Consider the following 25,889-nt stretch of genomic DNA (forward strand, 5'->3'; position numbering starts at 1 on the left):
TCTACACTTTTATGGCAATGATATGCATGATCCTGGCAACAAGCACAGTGAGATTTACTTCTGAGTGAACGCAGATAGGATTGTGCTGTCGGGACACTTGGATGCTGATTGTGGTCATGTTTTCTGAAAGTTAAGGAGTTAGGTCTCATGCTCTTGACTGCTACAATGCCCTGTGCATGGTGCTGCCCTTGGAAGCAGTTCAGAAAATTCAGCTGGTCCAGGACGCAGCATCCCAGCTTCTACCCACATGGCCTCATGTAGAGTGAATCCTTTTCAGTCCTTGATGCTTCGAAGCCAAACTCGGGCCACAACATTGGGTTTTTCTTTTTCCTTAAAAAAATCCCCCCAAAGTCAGAATGTGAGTTATTTCTCACAAAGTGCGCTTCCCCCTCCCTGTGAAATAAGATAAATTGGTGACACTGTGTGTGCCGCAGGTGCGGGCGGCTTCTCCTAATGAGGTAATCCTGGACCAAAAATAGGGCGCAGGGAGAAGTGGCGCCAGATTATGGGACTCCTTCTTGGCGGAGGTTGATCTCACCGAGGTTTGCAGCTGTTCGTTCAGAACGCATCTTTGCCTTCTGCAGGCGAAACCGAGCTCAGGGGCAGGTGTGCTTTCTCGTGAGCTGCCATGGTGCTTTTGCCCAAGCTGCCGTGAGGATGTCCGTGATATAACACTCATTTTTCATGCTCTAGCAGCTCAATCTCAGAAAATAAAATAAAATAAAATAAGAGGATTTCGTGGATCTGGAATAAACATGGAGAGGGAAGAGGAAAATGGGGGCAGAGGATCTCCTCTCCCAGGAGAGATGAAAGTATTTGGGGCTTTTTAAATGTGGATGGATCTGAGAGAGAAATTCAATTGAGGTCACATCTAAAGGCGAATTCTACTTAATTTGCACGTTCCAAAACAATACATGAACCAAAAAAAGTGGCCATCCTTTGAAATTTTCACTCCCTGAATTTTGCCCTGCAGTTCTCCAGCAGGATATTGTTTACCAACAAACATACATACATACTGGGGCAAAGTGTGGAAGAAGCTGCCTATATTGTTGGAAACAGCATACAAAAATACATTATATAGAGGGAAATCTCATTGCAAAAAAAAGGTGCCTGTTAGGCAAAAATGCATAAGAAAATGTGCAGGGGAGAATTCACACTGAAATGTTCGTGGGGTTTATTTTTATTTTTCTAATCCACAAATTGCAGCAGAAATGTGGAGAACAGGATTTAAGATTGGGGAAATGGAGAGAAACTGAAACGGGCATATTCATTCCCATCCTCACCCATAACACTAGAACTCGGAGTCACCTGACAAAACTGATGGGTAGGGAATTAAGAAGAGAACCAAAGGATATGATTTCTTCACCCAACACATTCTTATGGAACTGCCTGCCACAAGGAACACTGCCTTGGAATCCTCTAGGAGAGCATTAGACTAATCTATGGGTCTGCTAATAGCTACTAGCTGGCAAATATCTGAAAAGTATATCTCCCCCCCCCTCCGGCTGAGAAAGGGTCTACCTGTGAAAACCAGATACCGAGGACAAAGGATGGTGGGAAGAAAGGGAAGCTATTATAAACACCCCCAAGAAATTGGGAACCGTAGTTTGTTATGGGTGCTGGAGATTCTAGGTCTGTTAGGGGCAAACTACAGTTCCCAGGAGTCTTTTGAGGGAGCAATGTACTTTAAACGCATGGTTTGCTTAGAGCCACCAATTACAGTTCCCTGGATTTTCCGCTTTGTGGGGGAAGGAAGCTGTAACTGGTATAAATAAATCTGTGGTGCAGAATTTCTCGAAGTCCCAGGTGTGCTTGCTTCTCTAAAGATCATAAAGGGGGAACCTTCTTACCTTCTTATTATGGAACGGTTAATAGGGTTTTTTAATTATTGATTTCAAGATGCTCGGAGTGTACCTTGATGGCCAAAGACCCAGCAGCGTATTGAATTCAACTATAAATATAAATAAGAATCGATAGCGAAAGGTGCAAGTAGGAGAGGCTGCCAAGTTCCTCACTCGCAAGGTGCAGTAAGAGAGACGATTGGTGAGGAACAGAAATGCCCACGCCAGCCCTCCCCACCCCCCAAAAAGAACAGATCCTTGCAAAGAGGGATTGTGTGACTAAACCAGCTTTAGTCTCGTATGCAGTGGCTAATTCCTTCCCACCCCGTTGCTGCAACGAGAACAATTTCATTTATTGATTGCGTTTATTTCTCACCCTTTCTTCCAAGGAGCTCAAGGTGGTGTGTGCGTGGTCCTCCCCACTCATTTTATCCCCACAAAACAACCTTGAGAGGTAGGCTAGGTTGAGAGGCAGTGACTGGCCCAAGTGAGCTTCCTGGCTCTGGGGCAATTCGAACCCAGCACTCTAGGCACACTGGCTTTGTGGTGGAGATGGAAGGAAAGGCTAAATAAAACTATAATAATAATAATAATAATAATAATAATAATAATAATAATAATACCTCTCTTCACTGTTCCACCACTAGATCCCACTGACCTCTCTCACCCCCCTCCTCGCCCTCCGGCGCTGAAGTTGGGTGTGTGTGTGTGCTCCAAACCGAGCGATCAGCGTAATGAACGCTCTGCTAATTGACCCGCTGATCGATGGCTATCACTAATGTACTGCAGACGGGGGCTCTGACGATCAAAGAGGGACAGCCTGCAGCAAAAGTGGGGTGTGCTGGGTATACAACCACAGCCAGCTAACGCAATGTAGGGAGATTTTATGACATGCGCCCAGATATGTCGCCATGAGTCTGAGCAGGGCCGAGACACAGAAACCCGTGTTTTAATTCTTGTTCATGGATCACCAATGTAAGGGCCCTAAATTAGACAATCATTCCTTGACAACTACTGACCATCAGCAAAGGGCAGGCCCTCTGATCATGAGCAGAGTGCCTTTCCCTCCCCACGGAGGCTTGAAACATTTGGTTGGACTCTCCAGGGACAGTCTCAGATTTACAGAAGCTGGATTTTGGCAACCCCAAATCTGTGAGAGGGAGCCGCAGGCCGCTGTGTTTCAGGGACAACATCAGCTCTGGCCTTATAAGATGGTTCCCTTTGCACTGGGGCGGAGGACCGAACACCCCTCTCCTCCCCACAAACCACCCCCTAAAGCTGCTGGCAGGGATTGGGATGTGGTTGCCATGGCGCCCGAGGCCGGGTACCTTTCTTCCTCATCGCCTCCTTTGCCTCTCGTTGCCACAGCAACCGGCGCAGCCAAGTAGTTGGGGATGGGAGGGGAAACTGACCAGTATTATTATTATTCCTCACCAATAATGCACCACTCCCAGTTTTTATTTCTTATTCTCATCTCTCCCACCCCCCCACCCCGTCCCCAGCTGTGGTCCTGCCACTAAAAATCAGAACTGGAGGATAGAGTCACCACCGGGAATTAGAGAGAGAGAGAGGCAGGTGGAGGGTCCTTTCATTGGGACTTTGATGAGGTGGAGCAGGGGAGAAAATAAAATGCCTCGTGTGTGTGTGTGTGTGTGTGTGTGTGTGTGTGTTGTGTGTGTGTGTGTGTGTGTAACATTTATTCAACTCAGGCCTACAAGATTCCCCACCCCTAAAGAGAATATTCATCTCTGCCAGGAGACCGTTTGTGGGTTACAAACCTTTCAATGTCACAATTTTAATGCAAGGGTTATACTGCCTAGCTTTAGGATTTGCAGCCAATGGGTTGTGTAGACCCATTGGAATGAATGGGACCAGCTTAGGCATAGCCATTCATTTAAATGGGTTTAGTCCGGGCAGACCTTAGCTGGATGCAACTGTATGGAGAGGAGGGGCTAGGTGGCCCTGGGCGGTGGTGTGGCTAACCCCCTCCAGGGCCGGCCCTATGGCAAGGCTGGGTGGTGCAGGGCGCCAGGGCGGTGCTGCGCTGCACACAGCGCCCGCCAGACAGCCGTGCTGGGAAACGGGGCGGGGGGGCGGGTGCTGGAGGGATCTTCGCGCCAGGGCGCCAGATATGCTTAAGACGGCCCTGACACCCTCCTTCTCCGGTTTACCTACCTTGCAGGATTGTTGTGAGAATTAAAGAAGTAGCAAATGAGGCCTTTTAAGAGCAAGCAACTCATTATTTTGGCAGTCCGGGTTAAGGAAGGATTTCTCTGTCCATCCTTCAAACATGTTACGGGGGCCCAAAGGGACACATCTAATCCATCGCTCGATTGCTAATTACTCCTGCTCATGGGATGTGCCAGAGAGTATTTAAAAACTATATTTTTCTGTACTGACTTAGCTGGCTGACGGCTGACGGGAGTTTCAGTCCAAAACATCTTTATTATTTTCACCATCATCACCGTTGAAAATAATAAAGATGTTTTGGACTGAAACTCCCATTAGCCCCCCAGCCAGCTAACTGCTTGATTCACTGATAATTACTACTACTTAATAACAGTAGTTCTATATAGGATAGCATGCAACTCAAGTTCTGCTCAAAACAGGCCCATGGAAATTAATTAATTGACCATACATTTAAAGCACTATGATGCTACTTTAAGAACAGCCATGGCTTCCCCCAAAGAATCCTGGGAGATGTAGTTTGTTGAGGGCACTGAGAGGCAATAGGGCAGGCACCCCCAAACTCATCCCTCCAGATGTTTTGGGACTACAACTCCCATCATCCCTAGCCAACAGGACCAGTGGTTAGGGATGATGGGAATTGTAGTCCCAAAACAACTGAAGAGCCGAATTTGGGGATGCCTGCGATTGAAGATTCACCCCTATTCCCCTCTTGGAGCTGAATTGGTTTCCTGAATTGGTTTCCTGAAATCCCCGTGAAGAGGAATTGACTGTTAAACCATTCTGAGAATTGCAGTTCTGCGAGGGGAAATGGGGAGGGGGAGTCTCCTAGCAACTCTCAGCACCACGCCTAACAAACTACATTTCCCAGAACTCCTTGGGAGACACCCCAACTGTTTAAAGTGGTATCAAAGCGCTTTAAATGTAGGGTGTGAATGTGGCCTGTCTAAGGTCCTTTCATTTCTAGTGACCTCCCTGTCTAAAGATAGGCTCCGTCTTGTCCATTGATTTTAAACCATTATGGGGAACCAGAAATCATTATTCAATTTCAATGGGTCTACTCTGGGTAGGGCTGACGTTGGACCCGTAGAGGTTGTAACAAATAATGGGAAAGAGGGAAACAGGACATAAGAAAGGGAAGCTAAAACAGGACATCAGAAAGGGAAATAGTGGCAGGGAAAGAAAGAAAGAAAGCAAGCTCAGGAAGAATATGCATTTATTTCAATACAAGAGGAGAAGTCCTTGCCCAAAGCAGCTCCCATTTGAAAGCTGAACAACGGAGGGGTGTGTGTGTGAAGCTGATAAAAACTGAGGCTGACTGGTGAAAAATTAGCATTTATTTCAGCTGCAAGCTACATTTCAAGAGAGGGACTGGCTCTAAGGGGTGGTGTCAGATATGAACTCATCAATGTGCATGGTTTGTTTGTTTTTTGGAATGAACCACACCTTTTCCATTAGCATTCACAGCGTACACACACACACACACACACACACACACACACACACACACACACACGAATCTTGGCCCTTTACTTCCAATTCAACCCAACACAGGATCGTATCCCGGTTTTTACCGAGGCAAAGGTTTCTGTGCCGTGTATTCATTCCCGACACTGTTCCCTCAGATGTAGAAGATTCCAGAAAGGGTAATCACCACCGACATCATCAGGAAATTGTTGATACCACCTCCCCCCACCCACCCGCCAGTCATTTATGCTATTGAAATCACGAGTGGAGGGGGGACAGGAGTGAAAAAGGGGGGGGGAGAGAGAGAGAGAGAGAGAGAGAGAGAGAAAGAAAGAAAGAAAGAAAGAAAGAAAGAAAGAAAGAAAGAAAGAAAGAAAGAAAGAAAGGGAGCAGGTGCTTGGTAACGATGGCAACAGAAGAATATACTCCATGACAACCACCCACTCATCTCTAATTTACCCATCGGGTTGCCATAGGAACATGCGCTGACATCACAACTTATCTCTATAAACAATGACCTGGAGACTTTGGCAAAGGGAAGGAGAGAAAGGGGATGGGAAGGAAAGGTGTGTGTTTTGGGGGGTGGGGGTGGGGAGGAAGGAAATGTTCATAACAAAAGGTGAACGAGCAAGCTATTTGCAGAAGATGATGTGTGTGCGTGGGTCGGTTTGTTTGTGTTTCACAAAAATCAGGAGACCGCGAGGAAGATCAGCGTGCAAAATATAAATTTGCTCCTAAGCATCGCCCCCCCCCCCCCGGCACAAAAACCCCAGTTGGTTTTTATTTGCGCTGATACGCCACACAGGTTTTGATCAGGCAAAGTCAGCTCCCCCCCCCCAGTCCTGTGTGTGCAGATGACACGGCGTGGCAGAAGTGTGGGCCCTATAGAATAATCCCCAGCCCCATGGGAGATGCTATTCCACAGCCCTGGGTTTATTTTGCTGATTTGGGGAATGGCATGGTGCTGTGGCTAAGCGCGACAGCCCCAGGTTAGGGAAAACGGAAGCTGAGCTGAGGGGTTTGCATGCAGCCAGCTCTGGGGTGGATGAGAGGTGCCTTAATGACTGAGTAAGGAGGTCCCCGATGTGTGTGGCCAGTTCCTAGTGCCTGCGGAAAGGGAGCTTATATCCTCAGGGCCACCTGGGCACCCTCTGGGTCATCGCTCGCATCTCCCACTTCCTCCTAAGGGGGCTCTGGCATCGGAAAAGACTCTTGGGAGCCCAACAAATGGCAACTCGCGTCCAGAAGGTCCCAGGTTCAGTCCCTGGTGCGGTTAAAAGCAGGATCAGGAAATGTCCCCCGCAATCGGAGACTTTGCAAAGCCTTTGCTGGGGGAACCAGCAGTTGAAGGCAGATTCCTGGGAGGTGGCCTCCCAGCTTGCAGTTGGGCCAGATGCGATGGGCAAATAAAACGGGCCCTGGCTGCGTTTCACACCTACGCTCTCACCCCCTCGCTGGCAAGGGAAGCAGCCAGGGGTCTCGGCAAAAGACGGCAGGAGCTGAGAGCCACGAGGGTCTCAGGGAAATGGCAACGATTCTGAAGCTCTGTTTGGTACTCAGGAGAGGCGAGCGTGTGTCTGTGTGAATAGAAGAATACAGGAAGGTACCGTATACCGATGAGAAGAGAAGACTCCCTGGAAAAGACCCTGATGTTGGGAAAGATGGAGGGCACAAGGAGAAGGGGATGACAGAGGATGAGATGGCTGGACAGTGTTCTCAAAGCCACCAACATGAGTCTGACCAAACTGCGGGAGGCAGTGAAAGACATGCTTTTGAATAAATTAGGTGCCTACTCAGGGCCGGATTAAGCGATCTTGCATGGTGCTCCGAAACACGTGTTTTTGAGCGTTGTGTCCAAAAAAAAAGCACCAAATGCCCCCCAAAATGTACCAAAGCAGTTTACAGCTATAAAACAAAAAAACCATAAACTAGACACCCTAAAAAAGAAGAAGTTTAAAGCATACATCATTTCGGAAGGGTGCATTCTTGGCTGCCGGTGTTGGCCTAGTGCAACATAAAGGTTTTCAGCAGGCATTTCAAAGTGGGCACTGATGGTCCCTGCAAGTCCCCAATTCTGGTTCCTGGACAGGGCAGGCTCCAGATTTATAGAGCCAAACCTGCAGGGAAGGAAAGAAAACGAAAGTCCCCCCCCCCCGACAGTTGTCTCTGCTGCTTGGAGCCCCCCCTCCTGATCCTGCCGGTGCCTCCGTGGGGGAGATTAAGGCGCGGATTACCCACATCGAGACACAGGTTTAATTTTCTTTGGCCATCTGTAGCTGGCATGCGACACGCTCCCTTTCTAGCAAGACGTGTGTGTTATTTCAGCCTTTATTCCCAGAAGCGAAGCAGAGGGAGATTTGGGGCAGGTAGCAAGACACACACTAAGTGCCTCTGGGCAAGCACAGAGTTCCTTTTGTCCAAGGGGAACCTACAGCACTCCTGATGCTATCGGACACCAACTGCCACCCCCACCCCACCCTGGCCAGCATGTCCAATGGTCAAGGAGGTGGAGCCTGTTGAGATCCAAAGGGAAACCACTTCTCTGCCATGGGTGTAAACCCTTCCTTGGCCATAAAGTACCCCCCCCCCAAAGAAAATAAGTAGGACTTTATTCTGAGGTTCTCCCCCCAAAAAACCCTGTCCAAAAGTGTAAGAAACAAATCCAAGGGCAAAATGCTTCTGCACATGCACAGAGGGCATTGGGCTGTTTCTAACTGAATCCCACTCACAGTAGATCCATCGATATTAATGGACACGGCCAATGTAACGACGTTGGAACAGCAAATGGTCCGTATGGTCCAGCCTCCTGTTGTCACGGCTGCCAACCAGATGGCTGCGGGGAACCTGCAAGCGGGTCCCGAGTGCGAGAGCATCCTCTGCTCCTGCGGCTTCCAGGAAAGGGTACTGTGAAGCAGCTCAAACTATGGAACTCACTGCTGCAGGAGGGAAGTGATGGCCATCCACTCATCCACCCCAACCTTTCTCTCCAAGGACTAAATAGCTCTCAAGATGTTTTGGGACTACAGCTCCCATCATCCCTGACCACCGGTCCTGTTAGCTACGGGTGATGGGAGTTGTAGTCCCAAACATCTGGAGGGCCGGGTTTGCCTATGCCTGGTTAAGAGGCTATGACTGACTCCACGATCACCCACTGAGCTTCCTGACTGAGTGAGGATTTGAACCCGGACCTCGCAGGTCCTAGTCCAACACTCTAAACGCTATGCCACATGACATTCCTGGAGTACTTCTGCTGTCGGGCGGCTATATAAATTAAGGAGGTGAATAAATACGGGGAAAGCACTTGGAGAAGCATCTGAAATATTTCCCTAGAAACTTTGAATTTATTTTGGATTATTTTATTTGATGTGTTGTAAACCACTTTGAAATATATAGCAATATAGAAATAATAATAATAATAATAATAATAGGAAGAAGAAGAAGAAGGTGGTAAAGGGTCCCCTGACCATTAGGTCCAGTTGTGGCCGACTGGGGTAGCGGCGCTCATATCACGTTATTGGCCGAGGGAGCCGGCGTACAGCTTCCAGGTCATGTGGCTAGCATGACTAAGCCACTTCTGGCGAAACCAGAGCAGCACACGGAAACGCCATTTACCTTCCCGCTGTAGCGGTACCTATTTATCTACTTGCACTTTGATGTGCTTTCAAACTGCTAGGTTGGCAGGAGCAGGGACCGAGCAACGGGAGCTCACCCCATCACGGGGATTCGAACCACCAACCTTCTGATCGGCAAGCCCTAGGCTCTGTGGTTTAACTCACAGCGCCACCCGCGTACCTAATAATAATAATAATAATAATATTAATGTTTTAAAAGAGGATTAGACAAATTCACTGAGGATAAGGCTATCAGCAGCTATTAGGCACGATGGCTGTGCTCTGCCTCCACGGTGCCCAACCAGATGCCTTTGGGAAACGTGGAAACAGGATCAGGGCCCAAGAGCACCTCCCCTTCCTGCCTGCCAACTTCAAAATTCACACTTCACCAGATTTTGAAGTGCAAAGATCTCCAGCCAGGCAATGTGTTCAAGAATGCATATAATAGGACAAAATGTGCACAAATGCACACACATTGCTGAAAAGAACATGGGAAAATGTGTTGCATCAGAGGAGGGGATGCCTATGAAAAAAATGCATGTCTTGGGCAAAGTTGCATCCCCCTCCCCAAATGTGTGTATTAGAATAAGTTCACACGGATATGCTGGTGAATTCTCACAAGAAGCCACGATTTGCAAACTGATGTGGAAACCGGGAGAAGTGAGGGCAAAGTTGGGAAAGTGAGAAGCCGAGAGAAGCCGACATCGACAGATCCACCCGTTCCTCATTATAGCTCTGTTGCAAATAAACAGGTCCGCTTCTTGCTCCAGAGAGAAATCCCAAATGGTTAGCCGGAGGGAGTGCAGGGTTGGAGTACGTCTCCGAAGCAGAAAGGCAGACACATTGGGGACCTTGCTTAGTGATCCTTGGGATCACCACATGAAGGGATCTCAAAAATAAGAGAGGTGGGTGGGGAGGCCTGAGCCTAGAAATCTGCTGCCAGTCAGAGTCTGGCACTGCAAGGCCAGATGGCCAGGACTAAGGGCAGCCTCACAGATATTCGAATTATTTCTTCCCGGACCCTCCTCTGTCCCCCCCCCTAAAGAATAGCAAACCTCACAGCTTCCTTTTTTTTGCACGGAGGCTACAAATCGACCGGGCTGGGTCTTTAAGCTCTGGGATCGCTTGATCCCTGGATATTTCCAGAGAAGTGACCTGCCACCTCTCCCCCTCTCCATCTCCAGAGCCATTTACCTTGAATGGCGTATCGCCCTCCCTCGGCCACCGATACTAAACAAACAGCAGGCTGCTCATCCCCCACCTCCGCAGCCCCTGGTAATGCGCCGGCCGTGCACAGCATTCTGGGATCTAAGGAGATTTGGGATTGGGCTGGATAATCCCTGGATTTAGGCCTGGCGAAGCCGAGGCAAAGCGTGTTGCAGTGGGGGTGGGGAGGGGACCGCGAAGCCGGCTTAGAGCAGTTGCCACCCAGATAAATGCCTTCTGATCTCAGGCGAGTGCCAGTGCCCTTCCTTCGGAGTGAAGAGACAGGAAACGAGAGCAAAAATCTCACCCGCCGCCTTCCTTCCTCGCAGGGAGCGACTCCTTGCGTGGAGAGCGCTGTTCAAGGTGAATCGGGGCCACCGAGGGCTGAGCCCAGGCCTTGACAAGGGAGACAATTTCACCCACCAAATCAGAGCCAAATTTCACCCAAAGTGACATTTCAAAGCCAGTTTGGTGGTTCCTAATGAGGAGGTCCAATCAAGAGTTTCCGAGGGCAACAGAAAGGTTTTCGCTAATGTATTGCTGGAAGGGTTGCTTTGTGATTCTGCCCTGGGGGAAAATTGAAGCTGGGTTGTTAGTTGTGCATTGGTCATTGTCTGCCTCTCACTAGCCCTAGGAGACCTGTTGGCAGTGGGGCTGAGAGATCTATCGATTTAGCATCCAAAACCGGTTCGAAGTCCATATCATGATATCGGTTCCATAGTTTTTGACCCGGCAATATATTGCAAATCATGAAGTGTGTTAGAGCTGGGTGATATATCGCCTGAAAGCAGTTTCAATTCCATATTGTGATACTGATTTCATAATTTTTGACCTGGCAATATCATGCAAAAATCACAATATGGGGGGGAAACATGGAGCCAGACGATGCCTCTACATAGCTCCATCCTTTTTGCAGATATTGTGGATATAACGAGATACCGTGATGTTTAGCTGGCAATATATCGCGATACTGAAAACCAGATATTGCCCAAACCTAGTTGTTAGTCAATGAGGAGCTGAAGTGATCGAACCAACATGACAGAAGATTATAAAATTATGGGTAGTGGAGAAAAAACGAGCAGAGAAAAGTTTTTGTCTTTGTCTCATAACACTGGATCTCGGGGACATCGATGGAGCTGGATGCTGGAAGATTCAGGGCTGACAAAAGGAAGTGCTTCTTTAGTTGAACTGCGGAACTCCCTCCCACTGGAGGCAGGAATGGCCACCCAGCTGGATGGTTTGAAAAGAGGACCAGGCAATTAACGGAGGAGAAGAGGGATCTCAATGTCTACTAACCATGACAGACCTATCTAACTTCTGCTGTCGGAGGCAGTAAATGCTTCTGAATACCAATTGTTGGGAACTGCAGGAGGGGAGAGTTGCTATGGTGCTCACGTCTTCCTCAAGGGGACATCTGGTCAGCCACGGGGAGAACATGTTGCTGGAGAGAATTTAGACTCTGAGGCAGCTTTTCCCATTGGGGTGCTCCTCCAAGAACATAAGAGGCAGCTGGATCAGGCCAAAGGGGGCCCATCTAGTCCAGCATCCTTTTCTCAGAGCGGCCAATCCAATGCCCCGAGGGGGAACTCACAAGCAGGGCCTGAGCACAAGAGCCCCCTCTCCCCTCCCCTCGTATTTCGAAGCTTCGCTGCCTCTGATCATGGAGCCAGAGGAGAGCCATTGTTGCTCGCAGCCGTTGGGAGCCCTGATCCTTCATTAACTTGTCTATTCCTCCAAGTTGATGGCCGCCACTGACTCTTGTGGGAGTGAGTTCCACAGCTTAACTAAAGAAGCACTTTCTTTGCATGTCCTGAAATCTTCCCAATGTTCAGCTTCACTCCCCACCCTGCATGGAGAAGCGGCAGCCCCCAGAATTCTCCCCTCCTGCAAAACTGCTAACCACAAAGAGGCCTGAGAGGGGTGGAGAGATTGGGGGGGGGAGCAGACACTGATATCAACCTAGACGCAAAACCCTCCTGGGATGTGGATGTTATTCCCACAACGCGGAAAGCAGACACATCACCACTGCTTATCCCGGCGGACCCTCCTGCCATTGTTAGCTCAGCCACCCACAGCTCAGCGCACCTGCCCCCCTTTTCCATCCCTCCTCTCCCCCCCTTCTTCCCCGCCATGAGCCGCCCCGGACCGTGTTTACCTGGCAACGGTGCTTTCTCGAGCCGCCGGTTTCCTAGCAACCGAGCAGCCAGGTGACGCCGTACCAGGAGCAAAGTGGGAGATATTTATAACAGATGTTTCCAGATAAGTCCCTGAACAAAAGGGAGGACCAGGAGGGAGAGGGAAAGCAAGAAAGCCAGACCAGGGTGCCAGATATATATATATTTCTACAGTTCCACAGAAGGAAATAATCCCCACCCTTAAATTCTGCCACTGGTTATCATTTGCATGGCTTCATCCTGAAATCTATGTACTGTGAGCAGCAGAGGGGGCGACTCTTGTCAATTTCAGTTTCTATCCATTTGTCACCCCCCCCCATCTGAAGTTTGCTTCGCCACCTTTCTGCCTCATTTGGAGCTTTTTTAAAAATTTAAAAAGTCAGCATTTTCATTTCTCCCCACATGCCCTTTTCAGAACGCAGTTTTGCTTAATGTATACATTTCCATTTTGCAGGCGGTCTCCCTTCACGTAGAGCATCGTCACTCGCAGCTGCATTTCTGTGCACGCTCCCTGCTAAGAATAACCATATTTTGTGCCTCTCTCTCTGTGTGTATTGGAGAACAGCATCACAATCCAGAAAATCGCAAATTTCACAGGGGGCCAACCAGGTGCCCCAGTGGGCAGCCTGAGCAGGACCCGAGTGCGAAAGCAGCCCTCTCCCCTCCTGTGGTTTCCACCAAGGGGTATTCAGAAGCATTGCTGCCTCTGACCGTGGAGCGGGGACTGCAGTCATCGTCGGAGAAACAAAAAGTTAGGAAGAGCTGTTGCCAAACACACCTTGCTTTTGGGCTTCCCAGAGGCCAACTATGGGGAACAGGAAACTGGACTAGATGAAGATTTCAGGTCTGAGACAGAAGGCTTCTTCACGGAAAGGGGTGCCCGAGGGCTGCTCTGCCCTCTTAGCCAACCCTCCAGGGAATTAGGGGTGAGGTGGGGAGGAAACATGGCCAAGATAAATATGGCCACAGCCACCTACACACACAAACCTGTGGGGCAGATGGAGAAGCTCCGGAGACTGCTTCTGACCTGTGGGTCAGCAGTCTCTCCTCTCCGGTGGAAGGGCCCGAATACAGCTAGCCAATGCTATGCCCTCCAATTTTTGTCGGACTACAACTCCCATCCATAGCTACCAAGTCTCCCGTTTTTCGCGGGAATCCTCCATATTTTGTTACCGTTTCCCGCTGTTATCCCAAATTGATTATATCCCGTAAATATCCCGTAAAGCTCCTGCCGGCGGCCATGCCCCGGCTCCCGGCTGTCTGCGCATGTCTGGACATGCACAGAAGCAATTTCTGGTGCCCAGACATGCAGAAACTGGCATCCCGGCACCGGAAGTCGCTTCTACACATGTCTGGACATGCGTAGAAGTGACTTCTGGTGCCGCGCCGCCGCTGATCCCAGATTTTTCAATCTGGGAGTTGGAGGGTATGCTTCCATCTTCCCCAACCACTGGTCAAATCAGGTGGTGCTGATGGAAGCTGGGAGTCCAGCAATGACTTGAGGGCACCACGGGGACTAGAAAACTTGCTGCGTTGAAAGCTACAAACTGAAGCCTCTACCACGGTCCGCGCCTTTCCCTGTGGAATCCCAGTATACAAATGTTTGGGGTGGAATGAATCCGTCAGTTTCAAGTTTCTGTTTCTCACTTGTCCTATCTTCAATCCACCTCTTCCCATTTCTGCAGCAATTTGCATTGAAGAAAATCCTCGTGAAAATTCACCAGAGTGCGATTTCCTCCCAATAAACACATTTTTGAAGGGAGCTCTGACCACTGTACACCGTTCTGTGAGCCATTTCCCCACATGTAACACATTTTAATAATATATTCAATATTTTCACTGATGCATCCATTTTTTAATAACAGATGCATTTTTGTGTAAATGCTGCTTGGCTAGAAAACTGCATTGTAGAATTCACCCTTTTAAATGTGTCGAGGGAGGGGATTATTTTGTCCTGTTCTTATTTTTATTATGAATTTTGTGCTTTTATGTTGTAAAAGCGGGACCCAGGTAGCACTGTGGGTTAAACCACTGAGCCTAGGGCTTGCTGATCAGAAGGTCAGCGGTTCGAATCCCTGTGGCGGGGTGAGCTCCCGTTGCTTGGTCCCAGCTCCTGCCAACCTAGCAGTTAGAAAGCATGTCAAAATCATAGCTGCCAAGTTTTCCCTTTTCTCGCGAGGAAGCCTATTCAGCATAAGGGAAAATCCCTTAAAAAAAGGGATAACTTGGCAGCTATGGTCAAAATGCAAGTAGATAAATAGGAACCGCTACAGTGGGAAGGTAAGCGGCGTTTCCGTGTGCTGCTCAGGTTCACCAGAAGCGGCTTTGTCATGCTGGCCACATGACCCAGAAGCTGTACGCCGGCTCCCTCGGCCAATAATGCGAGATGAGCGCGCAACCCCAGAGTCGGTCATGACTGGACCTAATGGTCAGGGGTCCCTTTACCTTTACCTTTATGTTGTAATTTTATGTTGTGAACTGCCCTGAGATCTACAGATGAAGGGTGGTATGTAAACTATAATAATAATAATAATAATAATAATAATAATAATAATAATAATAATAATAATAATAGATTTTGAAGGATGGTTCTGCATTATTTTGCAAAGTGTGAATGTGATAAACTCATCACAGAATGGGAACCAAAGCTCATTACCTTCAGCGGCACTCACACACCTGGAACCGTAGCTGAAAGGATGGGCACAGACGAAAAGCAAGAGGCAGGTGACTGCTATGGTCAGGGCCTCAGGCCCCGCCAGAACAAAGGTAGCAGCAGACAAACTTAGTTGGTATCTAAGGTGATACTGGAAGGATTTTTTTATTATTTTGTTTCGACTACGGCAGACCAAAACGGCTACCTACCTGTAACTAAAGGTAGCAGCTGTAGCTCTTATTCCGACATCGGGCGTAACACCTGCCCTTTGAATGTGTTGCTGTTCTACCTCCTCCCTCGCTAAGCAGGTGCTAGGAAACCAGGTGGGAGGGAGGTGGAAAAGCAAGTGTCTGTGGTCCTCCTCCCCCACAAATAAATAAGGAAAGGTGTGCCGAGACAGAGCTGGAACCCACAAATGCATAAAACACCTGCTGTTTTGTCAACGCTCAAAGAACAAAAGGCTGCTAAAGAGAAAAGCCCGCTGATGAGAGTTCAGGCCTGAAGACTGTGACGGAGCGAGGGTACCCTTGTGCACGTGCAGAGCGCCTCCCCTGCATTAGTGAAAATGGTAATTGCTTTTAAAAAAATAATAATTCTGTACGTAAGGGCAAAATTGCATCAAAAAATGTATCTCTCTGACAAAAAATTGGAGGAGCTGTTTCAAAGAACGACAGAAATGTAGCAAACTGTACGAAAGATTGGAAAAAGGAGGAAACGGAATCAGGAGGACTGGAATCTTAACTTCATTTTTAAGGGAAGGGGGGTAACTCAGGTGATAGAGAACCTGTTTTGCATGAAGACGCCCCCACATTCATTCTGCCTGCATCTCCAGGTAGGGCCGGGGATGTCCGCTGCCTGAAAACCTGGACAGCTGCTGCCAGTCAGTGTAGACAATACTCAACTATACAGTGCAAGGCAGCTTCCTATAGTCTGCTCAGAACCCTATTTCTCCTTCGCAACTTCCCATATCCAATGAGCAAAACTGGAAAAACGAGGCGTTCTGAGGTGAGGAGCAGACATTTCTGTCCGGCACACTGTCTGTCCCTAATCCCCACTCCCCCAAAATAAAATAAAAATCAATAGCAACAAGCAGCATTTTACTGAAGAACAAACTCTGGAAAGTGAAAGCAGGTGGTGGTGGGGGGCTGGAGGGGGCAGAAGGAGGGTACAAAACAAAACCCTGTTCCCCACAGACAAAGAGGGGGCCTTCCAGTCAGAAACATCTGCTCTGCACACCCACAAGGGAAGCAAGGAAAGGAAAGGAAAGAAGGCTTTAGGTCTCCCACCATTCCTCGTGCCATTTTAATTCTGCTGTTGTGCATTTGGCCATGGAGGGGGAAAGGAGAAAAAGAGGATGGAGAAGGGGCTATTTTTTTGGGGGGGGGCAACAAAATGGAAGTGAGATCCTTAAGGATACTGGGGTGGGGTTTTTTTTTTGCTTTCTTTTTTTTGGAAGGGGTGTTTCTCTGATTAAGGTGATGGATGGGGGAGATAGAGGGAGATATTGGGGCCAGTTTGCACACGAAGGCAACCTAATTCACCCTTTTCGAAATAATGCGGGAACTGAAGTGCAGCCATGGCCTTGGAAATTTGTGCTTCTCTGAATTTTGCAATGCAGTTCTCCAGTCGTGTATGAATAACATGTATGCATCCGTAGGGTTTGTGTGTGAAAACAACGTATCCAAATGCACCATAGAATCATAGAACTGTTGAGTTGGAAGGGACCCCAAGGGTCATCCAGTCCAACCCCCTGCAATGCAGGAATCTTAGCTAAAGCATCCATGACTGGAGAAATTTGCATTGAAATGCAGTTGAATGTTCATGAGGGCTTTTAAAGAAAATCATAAACTGGCAGTGGAAATTTGGAGAACTGAACTTAACCCTGGCAAAGTGAGAGAAAATGAAATTGACCAATTTGCCCGTTCCTAGCGCTGTGGGAAGAAGCACTTCCGTTTGCCGGAATCCTTGCTTTTTAAAAAAATAAAAATGACCCATTACTTATTGTTAATGTTTTATCAGGTGTGTTTGATGAGGCTTCACTGGATAACTGCTTTCATTTTCAGTCTCCTTAGTTATTTGGGCTTTTTAAAATAATAATGAAAAAAAGCCTAATGACCCAATATCTTGATGAGTTTTATTATTCTTAGCTGCCTCGGGGGATGTACAGAAAAGCAGGGTAAACATCTTTCCCTACGGAATAAGAATCACTGTTTATTATTTATAAAGGTGCCTTAAGTCACTAGGTGCTGCCAAGAAATTACTGTAAACATAAAATTGGGTCCTGTCTGCAGGTTTACAATCTAAGGGGAAGCGTCGCTTTTCATGCAGAGGGTCTTGGGTTCAAGTCCCTGGCATCTCCATGTAGATATGGGAATGTCCCCAGCCCAAAACTCTGGAGAGCTGTTGCCAATCAGTGTAGACAATACTGAGTTTGATGGACCAATGGCCTGATTCATTTTAAGGCAGCTTCCTAGGTTCCTGTGATTAAAACCCCGCCCTTCCTCTCCTCTGCCCCGAGATCTCTGCTAGTTCTGCCCAGACAAACCTTTCCTGGCACATGAAATTTTGCTGGACACCGGCAAAAATTATCCTGTTTAACAATCCCATCAACATCTCACCCTTTATCCAATAAGCTCAGGGTAGAGAACATGAGAGTTACCCCATTCCATCCTCATAACAACCCTGCGAGGTAGGCTAGATCGAGAATTAGTGACACATCCAGAGGGCAGAGTGAGAGTCAGGTCTGGGGAGGGAATATCTTCTCCACTGCCCACCTGTCCTGGTCCAAGTCTGACACTCTTTTTGCAGCATCAATTCTCCGTAGTCATAAGGACTAGGCACTTGATATTTTCCAAACAAAACAGAAACGTAAGGTTATCAGGATGCTGGGTTCTGCAGCTGGGCAGTGTGATTGCCAAAGTACATTGTGCATCCACAATCCTGCTGAAAGTTTGTGTGTGTGTGTGTGTGTGTGTGTGTGTGTGTGTGTGTGTCGGTGTTCAGCATGTACATGTCCATATTTTCGGCTGCCCTTTTTTTACGTTTAGCATTTCATATTTTTACATTTCTCTTCCTTTTGTTAAGTTGTGGCAAACTGCTCTGGATAGGCGCTGCAGTTTACAAAAAAACTTAAAAATAAAAGGCATTGTTGCCTCTGGTCAAACAGCTCAGACAGATTGCACATTGCTACAAAAAGCTGCTTAACCAGATGCAGAAGTGGGGTGACTGTACATGTGCCAAGGACTGGCCCCTCTTCCGAGCCTCTGCTGTCGCCACCCCCATCTCCCACTGAAGTAAATTCATTCAAGGATGCAACGAGTGGACAACTCCTTTCCCCTGCTTGTCCTGAAATCTGATTGCAAATTGGTTTAATTAAGTAAGACCCTGAGTATTATCAGACATAAGTAGGGGGCAAATGCCCTTCTCTCCACATGGTTTATAACGCGGCAGAGGCATTCCTCCGACCCCATATGCCAGGCACACACTCTGCCGCTGAGCTACAGCTCCCCTCTTTAGGCAGCAATCTTAAAGACTAGCCCCTTGGTTTCCAACAGACATTTACCAGTGGCCTTTACCTAAAGGACCGCCTTCCTGCTTGCGAACCTACTTACCAAGAAAGACCTTCTCTAAATGCCCCCTCCCCACTTAGGACAGGTAAGCAAGAGAGGGTTTTTTTCTGGAAAGGCTTCCAAGCTGGGAAACTTCCTCTCGAGGCATATTCCCCTGGAACCACCTCCGCCCTCTTTGAAACTTAAAATGAAGTCTGGACTACTCACCTGAGCAATTAACAGGGATCGAGTCTCACTGCATTGCTGATTTTATAGTCTCTTAATTAATAATAATAATAATAATAATAATAATAATAATAATAATAATAATTTATTATTTATACCCCGCCCATCTGGCCAGGTTCCCCCAGCCACTCTGGTCGGCTTCCAACAAAACATTAAAATACATTTCCCTATATTCCCTATATAATGTTGTTATTAGCACCCATCTGTTTATTATTATTATTATTATTATTATTATTATTATTATTATGCCTTGAGGGATTTCATAGTAGGAAAAGCAAGATGATAAAATGTCAAATGCCCTTCTGAGACTGTTATATGCATTGCCTCTTAAACCTCCCTGTGGGGGAACAGGCTTCACAGCCTTCTCAAAGGACCTTGGGGGCAGAGGTGCGGGTTCAAATCCATCCCACTTCTGACGCCACGTGTGTTTGCCAGTTTGAACCTTGGACCTCTGGAATCAGGCTCCACAAAAAGGCATTGGCGATTCAGACTAACGTATATACAGTACAAGGTAATATGCAACTAACTAACTGTATAACTTAAGCCGCAGCCAAACCAAACCCTTGGCAGGATTTCGAAGGACAGCGCTCCCGCAGACAAGCTCTCCTTGACTAAGTGAAGAGGTCTGTGTGAGAGAGAGAGAGGGAAAGAGAGAGGGTTTGAGTGGTCTTTCGGGGGAGACAACTGAGCCTGAATGCAAGGGGGCCAGGGGCGAAATCTCAGGGAGAGCCCATTCCCCAACCGGCTCCAAACAGAGAGAAATGGCCATGTGGTTATTGCAAGAGAGACAGACAGACAGAGAGAGAGAGTTGTGCATTAACAGCTTTTACGGCAGGTGACCAGGAAGGTGACGGACGTCGAGGTGAAGCGGCAAACGGCGCCGTCCAACTTACCCCGGGTAACGTCTTCTGCTCGTGAAGAGCACTTTGGGCCTTGAGAGCTGACTCGCGGGCGCAGTAAGTCAGGAAGGCGCATCCTGGAAGAAAAAGAGGTGGGAATGTAATCCTCAGACAGTGGTATTTGCCCCAGAAAGAGGTAGCAGCATCCACCAGCTTTAAAAGGGAATTAGACAAATTCGTGGAGGAGGAGGAGAAGGCGGCTGCCAGGGGCTACTCCTAACCATGATGTCTCAGTGATTGTCGGGGAGACAGCATGCCTCTTGAATCCCACTTGCTAGGAAACCTGGGTGGGGAAGAAGAGGGGCTGTGCTGAAGGCCTGCTCGGGGGCTTCCCATCGAGGCATGGCCCCTGTGAAAAGAGGACATGGGGACTAGACGGGCCCCATGTGGATTGATTCACCCACACACTAATAGTATCTGATTTATCCATAGTATCTGATTTATCCATATGGAAGTAACCCACAATCTCAGAAGTGGAGGTTGGCACAACCAGTCAGTGAGCTCCAAAATCTACTGATCCATCCACCAATCTCATTTATATATGGCCCGTCAGCTGAAGATCTCAGGGCGGCTCACAAGATAAAAATGCAGGATAAACGCACATAGAAATAGTTAAAGCAGAGACCATTAGGAATGCTGGCCACTGGGAGTTGGATTCCAGCAGAATCTGGGAGGGCTTCGCATTGTCAGCTCCCGTCTCCTGACTTCCCCTCCAAGGCTCCGATGCCTCACTTTGCTGCCACTGCAAACGCCACACTCACACGTTGTTTACTTCTTTTTATTGCTTTTAATTTAATTTTTATTGCAGCAATAAAGTATCAAAATCAGCAACACCATACAATTCTCTGAAAAACCACCTTATGCAGCGTTGCACAATATATACAGGTGTAACCCTGGGTTTTATAGTTTTCAATCGTTTGCAGACTCCCATTTCTCAACAAACCTATGCAGTGAGCGTCTTCCTTTGACTCTTGTGTCCAGAACAAGATGAGACAGCAAAGCTCCTCTCCAAAGATGTTAAAGGCGGCCACTGCAAAAGGGCATCACAATCTTCTGCCATCCTCTGACACGTGTTTCAAACTATCACCTGGGGCACCAGGGTTGAAATTCTCACCCAGCCATGAAGGTCACCGGGTGACCCTGGGCCAGATCCTGCCTTTCTCAGCCTGACCTACCCCATAGACTTCTTGTGAGGTTGAAAGGAGCGTGGGGAGAGCTGTGTACTCCACCTCGAGCTCTTTGAAGGAAAGGTGGGCTACAAAAGTAACATACCTGAAAAAATTATCTCCCTAAACAAACCTGCCCAGCAGGTGCTATGATCCTTGGGTGAGCACCTTCTCTTGATCCCATCCGTATTCAAGGCATGGGTGGTGGTCACATGAGAGAAAGAGAAAGAGAGCCTTTTCTGTGACTGCTCCCGGGTTGTGGAATTCCCTCCCCAAAGGTGTCAGGCTGTCTCCCTCTTTGTTATCTTTCTGCCTGCTGGCTAAAACTTTCCTGTCCAGACAGGCCTTTGGAAATTAAGGCACGGACTAGGCTGATCATTAGGCTGCTGCTGTCAGGTCAAGCTGGATTTTAATTGCTGGTTCTTAAAACGTTTTAACTATTGTTATTAACACGTTTGTTTGCATTTTTGAACCATGCTTTCAAAATGCCGTAAGCTGCCTTGAATCCCAGCTCGGGATAAAGGTAGGATCCAAACCCATTAAGTAAGCAAACAAGCAAGCAACCCATATTATTTATATATCCCAGCTTTTAACTCTCAAAGGGACACCCTTGTCCCACTGCACGCCCAGGACAGTTCAAAATCTTCCATTCAAAGAAACGGGAAACGCATTTTAGAAGGTAATAACTTGAAAAGAAAAAGAAACCGTGAAAGGGTTTTGAAACCAGGCCGAAAGCTGACATTGCGCCTGCTCGAAGTCCCGTTCCACGTCTCAGAGAAGAAACGGGGACATTTTGAAAACGCCCCCATTGTGGCAGTGAGCACCACTGCCAGGGTTATTATTATTATTGCACGCTGCCGAAGCCTTTGCGCTCTCTCTCTCTCTCTCTCTCTCTCTCTCTCTGTGCTATAGTCATTTGTACGCCGACAGCTTATCCTCTGCCAATTTAAAAGAGCAAAGGAGGTCTTCTTTTTTCTTGGGGGAGTTGGAAGTCAAACCTATGGGGAACCAGCTTTGTATCCCATACAGCACGGCTGGAGTATGCTCAGACTAGAGGCAGTGAGGGCCACCAAACTGGGTGCCTTTTGAAAGAGGATCAGGCAGATTCACGAGGCCATGGTGGCTCCTTGCCATGGCGGCCACATCCCCCCTCTACTTTCAGATGGATTGGGTCCTGGTTTTGGGCTTCTCTTTGAGGCATCTGGTTGGCCACTGCGAACACAGGAGGAGCGTGTAGGACCAGGCCAATGGCCCATCTAGCCCAGCATCCTGTTCTCACAGTGGCCAACCAGCTGCCCCGATGGGAAGCCTGCAAGCAGGATTCGAACGCAAGAGCATCCCCACGCATGTGGTTTGCAGCAGCTGGGTTTTCAGAAACACCGATGCCTCCCAACTGTGGGGGCAGATCACAGGCACTATCATTTTTATTATTTGCCAAATTTGTATACCACCCTATACCCATAGATCTCAACATAAAATCACAATATAAAAACAAACAAACCACAAAATACTAATAAAAACTAAAACAACCTAATAATCCCCACCTTCCACAACAAATTTTAAAAGGGCAGCGGATGTCAATCAGCCAAAGGCCTGGTCAAAGAGGAACATTTTCGCCAAGTTCTAGTAGCCACTGATAAAGCCTCATTCTCCCCTTTTCTACATGTTTGCAATCAGATTTTGTAAAAGTGCTTCTGAAAATTCATCAGTGTTTTAGGGCGAATTTCTCCCAACGGACACTTTTTTTTTGCTTACAATTTTGCAAAATGCGCAGATCTGCCTCATATGTGAGCGCCACCAGTTTCACTACTTAGAAGGGAGGCTGTGTGGCCCTTGCAAGGCTACCCAGAATGGAATGCGGCCTCTGGGAAGGAAGAGGTTTCTCATCTCTGGGATATGAACGCTGGGACCCGCTGTAAAAAGAATTTGGGGCTGCTAGATAATGGGGTGGAAATTCAAGTCACCCCACCTCGCCTGCTGTCTCTGAACTCCAAATCAAATTTTAACTCCACCTTAATAGATTCTTTTAAATAAAAGCACACAGCCCAAAACGATATGATTTCTCACCTGGGCCGAATCGTCTTAACATCTTTCCAGCAGCCCAAAAGAAAAAAGCTAAAAATATATCTGTTGATGCAGAGCGTGAGACGGAAAGGCAGGAACTTCCCTGAAGATATTCTCACAGGAGAATTTTCCACATGGATCAACCACTCGGCGTCCTCACCCAAAGCATAGGACGTATCTACGTTTTGAAACCACAATAATTGGGGCCACCGTGAAGTTGGAAATTCATCCAAACTGAGGGGGGTCGGATTTATAACAGGAATGTCAGAGAGAGGGACAGTGACCCACCAGCCTCAGCCAACCTCCACCTTGCAGAGAATAAAAGCGTGAGCTGAAAGGGACCCTGAGGGTCATCTAGTCCAGCCCCCTGCAATGGAGGAATCTTTTGCCCAACATGGGGCTCGAACCCACGACCCTGAGATTCAGCATCTCATGCTCAACTGACTGACCTATCTGAGGCTTACCTGCCTGCCCTATATCACACAACCCACCCATGGGGCGACTCTGCCTGCCAGCTTCCTCCTCCCCCATTTTGGTGTTGCTCCTCGGCAGAACTTAGCACAGGGGGGAAGGATAGGGAGAAAACTGGAATGAGTTGGCTCCGCCTCTCCTTGGCTCTGGCTCCAGCCACTGCCAAGTTCTCTGCCTTGCGTCCTGCCAGGCCCGACAGGCACCAGTTGACACTGGGTGGCGGGCAGAAATGCTGCGGTGGGTGTCAGTCTAGGCCCTGTGAAACGTGGGTTCAAGACCCCACTTGACCACGAAGCTCACTGGGAGGCCTTGGGGTGGCTATTGTCTCTCAGCCGAACCTACCTCACAGGGTCGTTGTGAGGATAAAATGGAGGCAGAGGAGAACTATGCAGGCCTCTTTGAGCTCCTTGGAGCAAAGGTGGGGTATAAATAGAATACCGAAATAAGAAATTTTGTAATTATTACCAGCAGATGTTCTGAAACCTAAAGACCCCCGTACCCTCGCACCTTGGCTCCGAAATAACCATGCAGTTAGAAGCATTTATAAACCTCTTAATTTTTAAAAAAGCTTCTAAGCATTGTGCAATTATTTTAAAAACCCCAAATGAAAAATTTAAAAACCCCAAACAGCACTATGAGTTTGGAGAGGGGGCAGATCCCCCTAAATGTGTTATGATGTAATGAAGTTATAATGGATCAAGGTTTGGTTAAACTTTGCCAAAGTTGCACAGAAACCCCTTGGATTGAGTTATGCTAAGGAGCCAAGCCAGCTGGGCAGAGAACTAGCCGGGTGGGTCATGAGCAGAGGCCAGAGCCCAGAGATGGCCCATGAAGGGAACCATCGGAGGGCAAGACTCAGAGGAAATATAAGGTACTGTTCGGGTTTATGTTTGGGCTTTATGACGTCTGTCGGTTTATTTCTATTCTTAGAAACACGAATGATTAAACAGTGCGTGCATGTTGTAAATGAATTCAGTCATCGTTGACGTTACCTGGAGAGCAAACCAGGTGTGTCTCCAGGTGACAGTGAGATAGCAAATGGGCAGAGACCGTCATTGCTGCACTGAAAACTCCTGAATTACAGGACAAAGAGGATCAAAGAGGGAAAGCCGCAATCAGTGTTTTACTTGCGGGTTTGTCCCAGCTCCTGCCAACCCAGCAGTTCGAAAGCATGTCAAAGTGCAAGTAGATAAATAGGTACTGCTCCGGCGGGAAGGTAAACGGCGTTTCTGTGCGCTGCTCTGGTTCGCCAGAAGCGGCTTAGTCATGTTGGACACAAGACCCGGAAGCTGTCTGCGGACAAACACTGGCTCCCTCGGCCAGTAAAGCGAGATGAGCTCCGCAACCCAAGTCATTCATGACTGGACCTAATGGTCAGGGGTCCCTTTACATTTACTTTACCTAACGGAGCATCTCTCATTCCCCACAATGAAAATGAGTCTATTTATTTAAATGGTAATCCTTCGCCACAGTGGAAAAAAGGCTGTGGATTTCTATGCATATCAGAGGCATGAATCTTTTTTCAAAGAAAGAGGGATGTCATTTAATGAAGGTATCTCTGAGTCTTCCCCTCACCAGTGATTACTTTGCTATCCTACACATGGACCACTGACACAACTTTCACCAACCTTGCATGCACTTCAGGATAGACCATGCTAAAGTTATTTTCCGTCATTTGCATACTATCCCTTGCTTTTTCCTGTAGGACTAATTGCAGTCATTAACAGTGTCAACAGGTTTACCTACCCATTGAGTTAATCACCCATCTCCTACTACCCTTCTGAGAAAAAACACCACCCCACCCCACTTCTATTTCAGTGTATCTGAAGAAGTGTACATGCACACGAAAGCTTATACGCAGAACAAACTTAGTTGATCTCTAAGGCAGTGTTTCCCAACCAGTGTGCCTCCAGATGTTTTGGGACTACAACTCCCATCATCCCTAGCTAGCAAGACCAGTGGTCAGGAATGATGGGAGTTGTAGTCCCAAAACATCTGGAGGCACACTGGTTGGGAAACACTGCTCTAAGGTACTACTGGACATTTTTTAAAAATAAATAAATAAATTGTATTTATTTCAGTTGTTTTCATGTAACACATAGTGAAACTATGTAACTGGCTCCCAAAGGAGGCAACGATGGCCACCAAGCTAGACAGCTTAAAAGAGGATTGGACAAATTCACAGAGGTGGAGAGGACTATCGATGGCCATTAGCCATGATGGTTATGCTTTGCCTCCACAGTTGGGGCAGCGATTCCTCTGGACACCGGTTCCTGGAAACCCCAGGAGGGGAAAGAGCTGCTCTTGTGCTTGAATCCTGCTTGCGAGTTTCCCACAGACATCTGGTTGGCCACTG

General features: G+C 47.8%; 1 protein-coding gene across 19 annotated transcripts in view; it reads right to left on the reverse strand.

Annotated features, from left to right (window-relative positions):
• Positions 1–25,889, reverse strand: part of CELF3 (CUGBP Elav-like family member 3) — a 55,937-nt gene that overhangs the window by 14,851 nt on the left and 15,197 nt on the right. For all 19 annotated transcript variants that reach the window (XM_035097983.2, XM_035097974.2, XM_035097979.2 and 16 more), the window contains exon 2: positions 19,827–19,909. In XM_035097983.2, coding sequence (XP_034953874.1) covers positions 19,827–19,909 — 83 coding nt within the window. The remainder of the gene's footprint in view (positions 1–19,826; positions 19,910–25,889) is intronic.

The sequence above is a fragment of the Zootoca vivipara genome, chromosome 17, assembly GCF_963506605.1.
Source record: "Zootoca vivipara chromosome 17, rZooViv1.1, whole genome shotgun sequence".
In the NCBI taxonomy this organism is placed as follows: domain Eukaryota; kingdom Metazoa; phylum Chordata; class Lepidosauria; order Squamata; family Lacertidae; genus Zootoca; species Zootoca vivipara.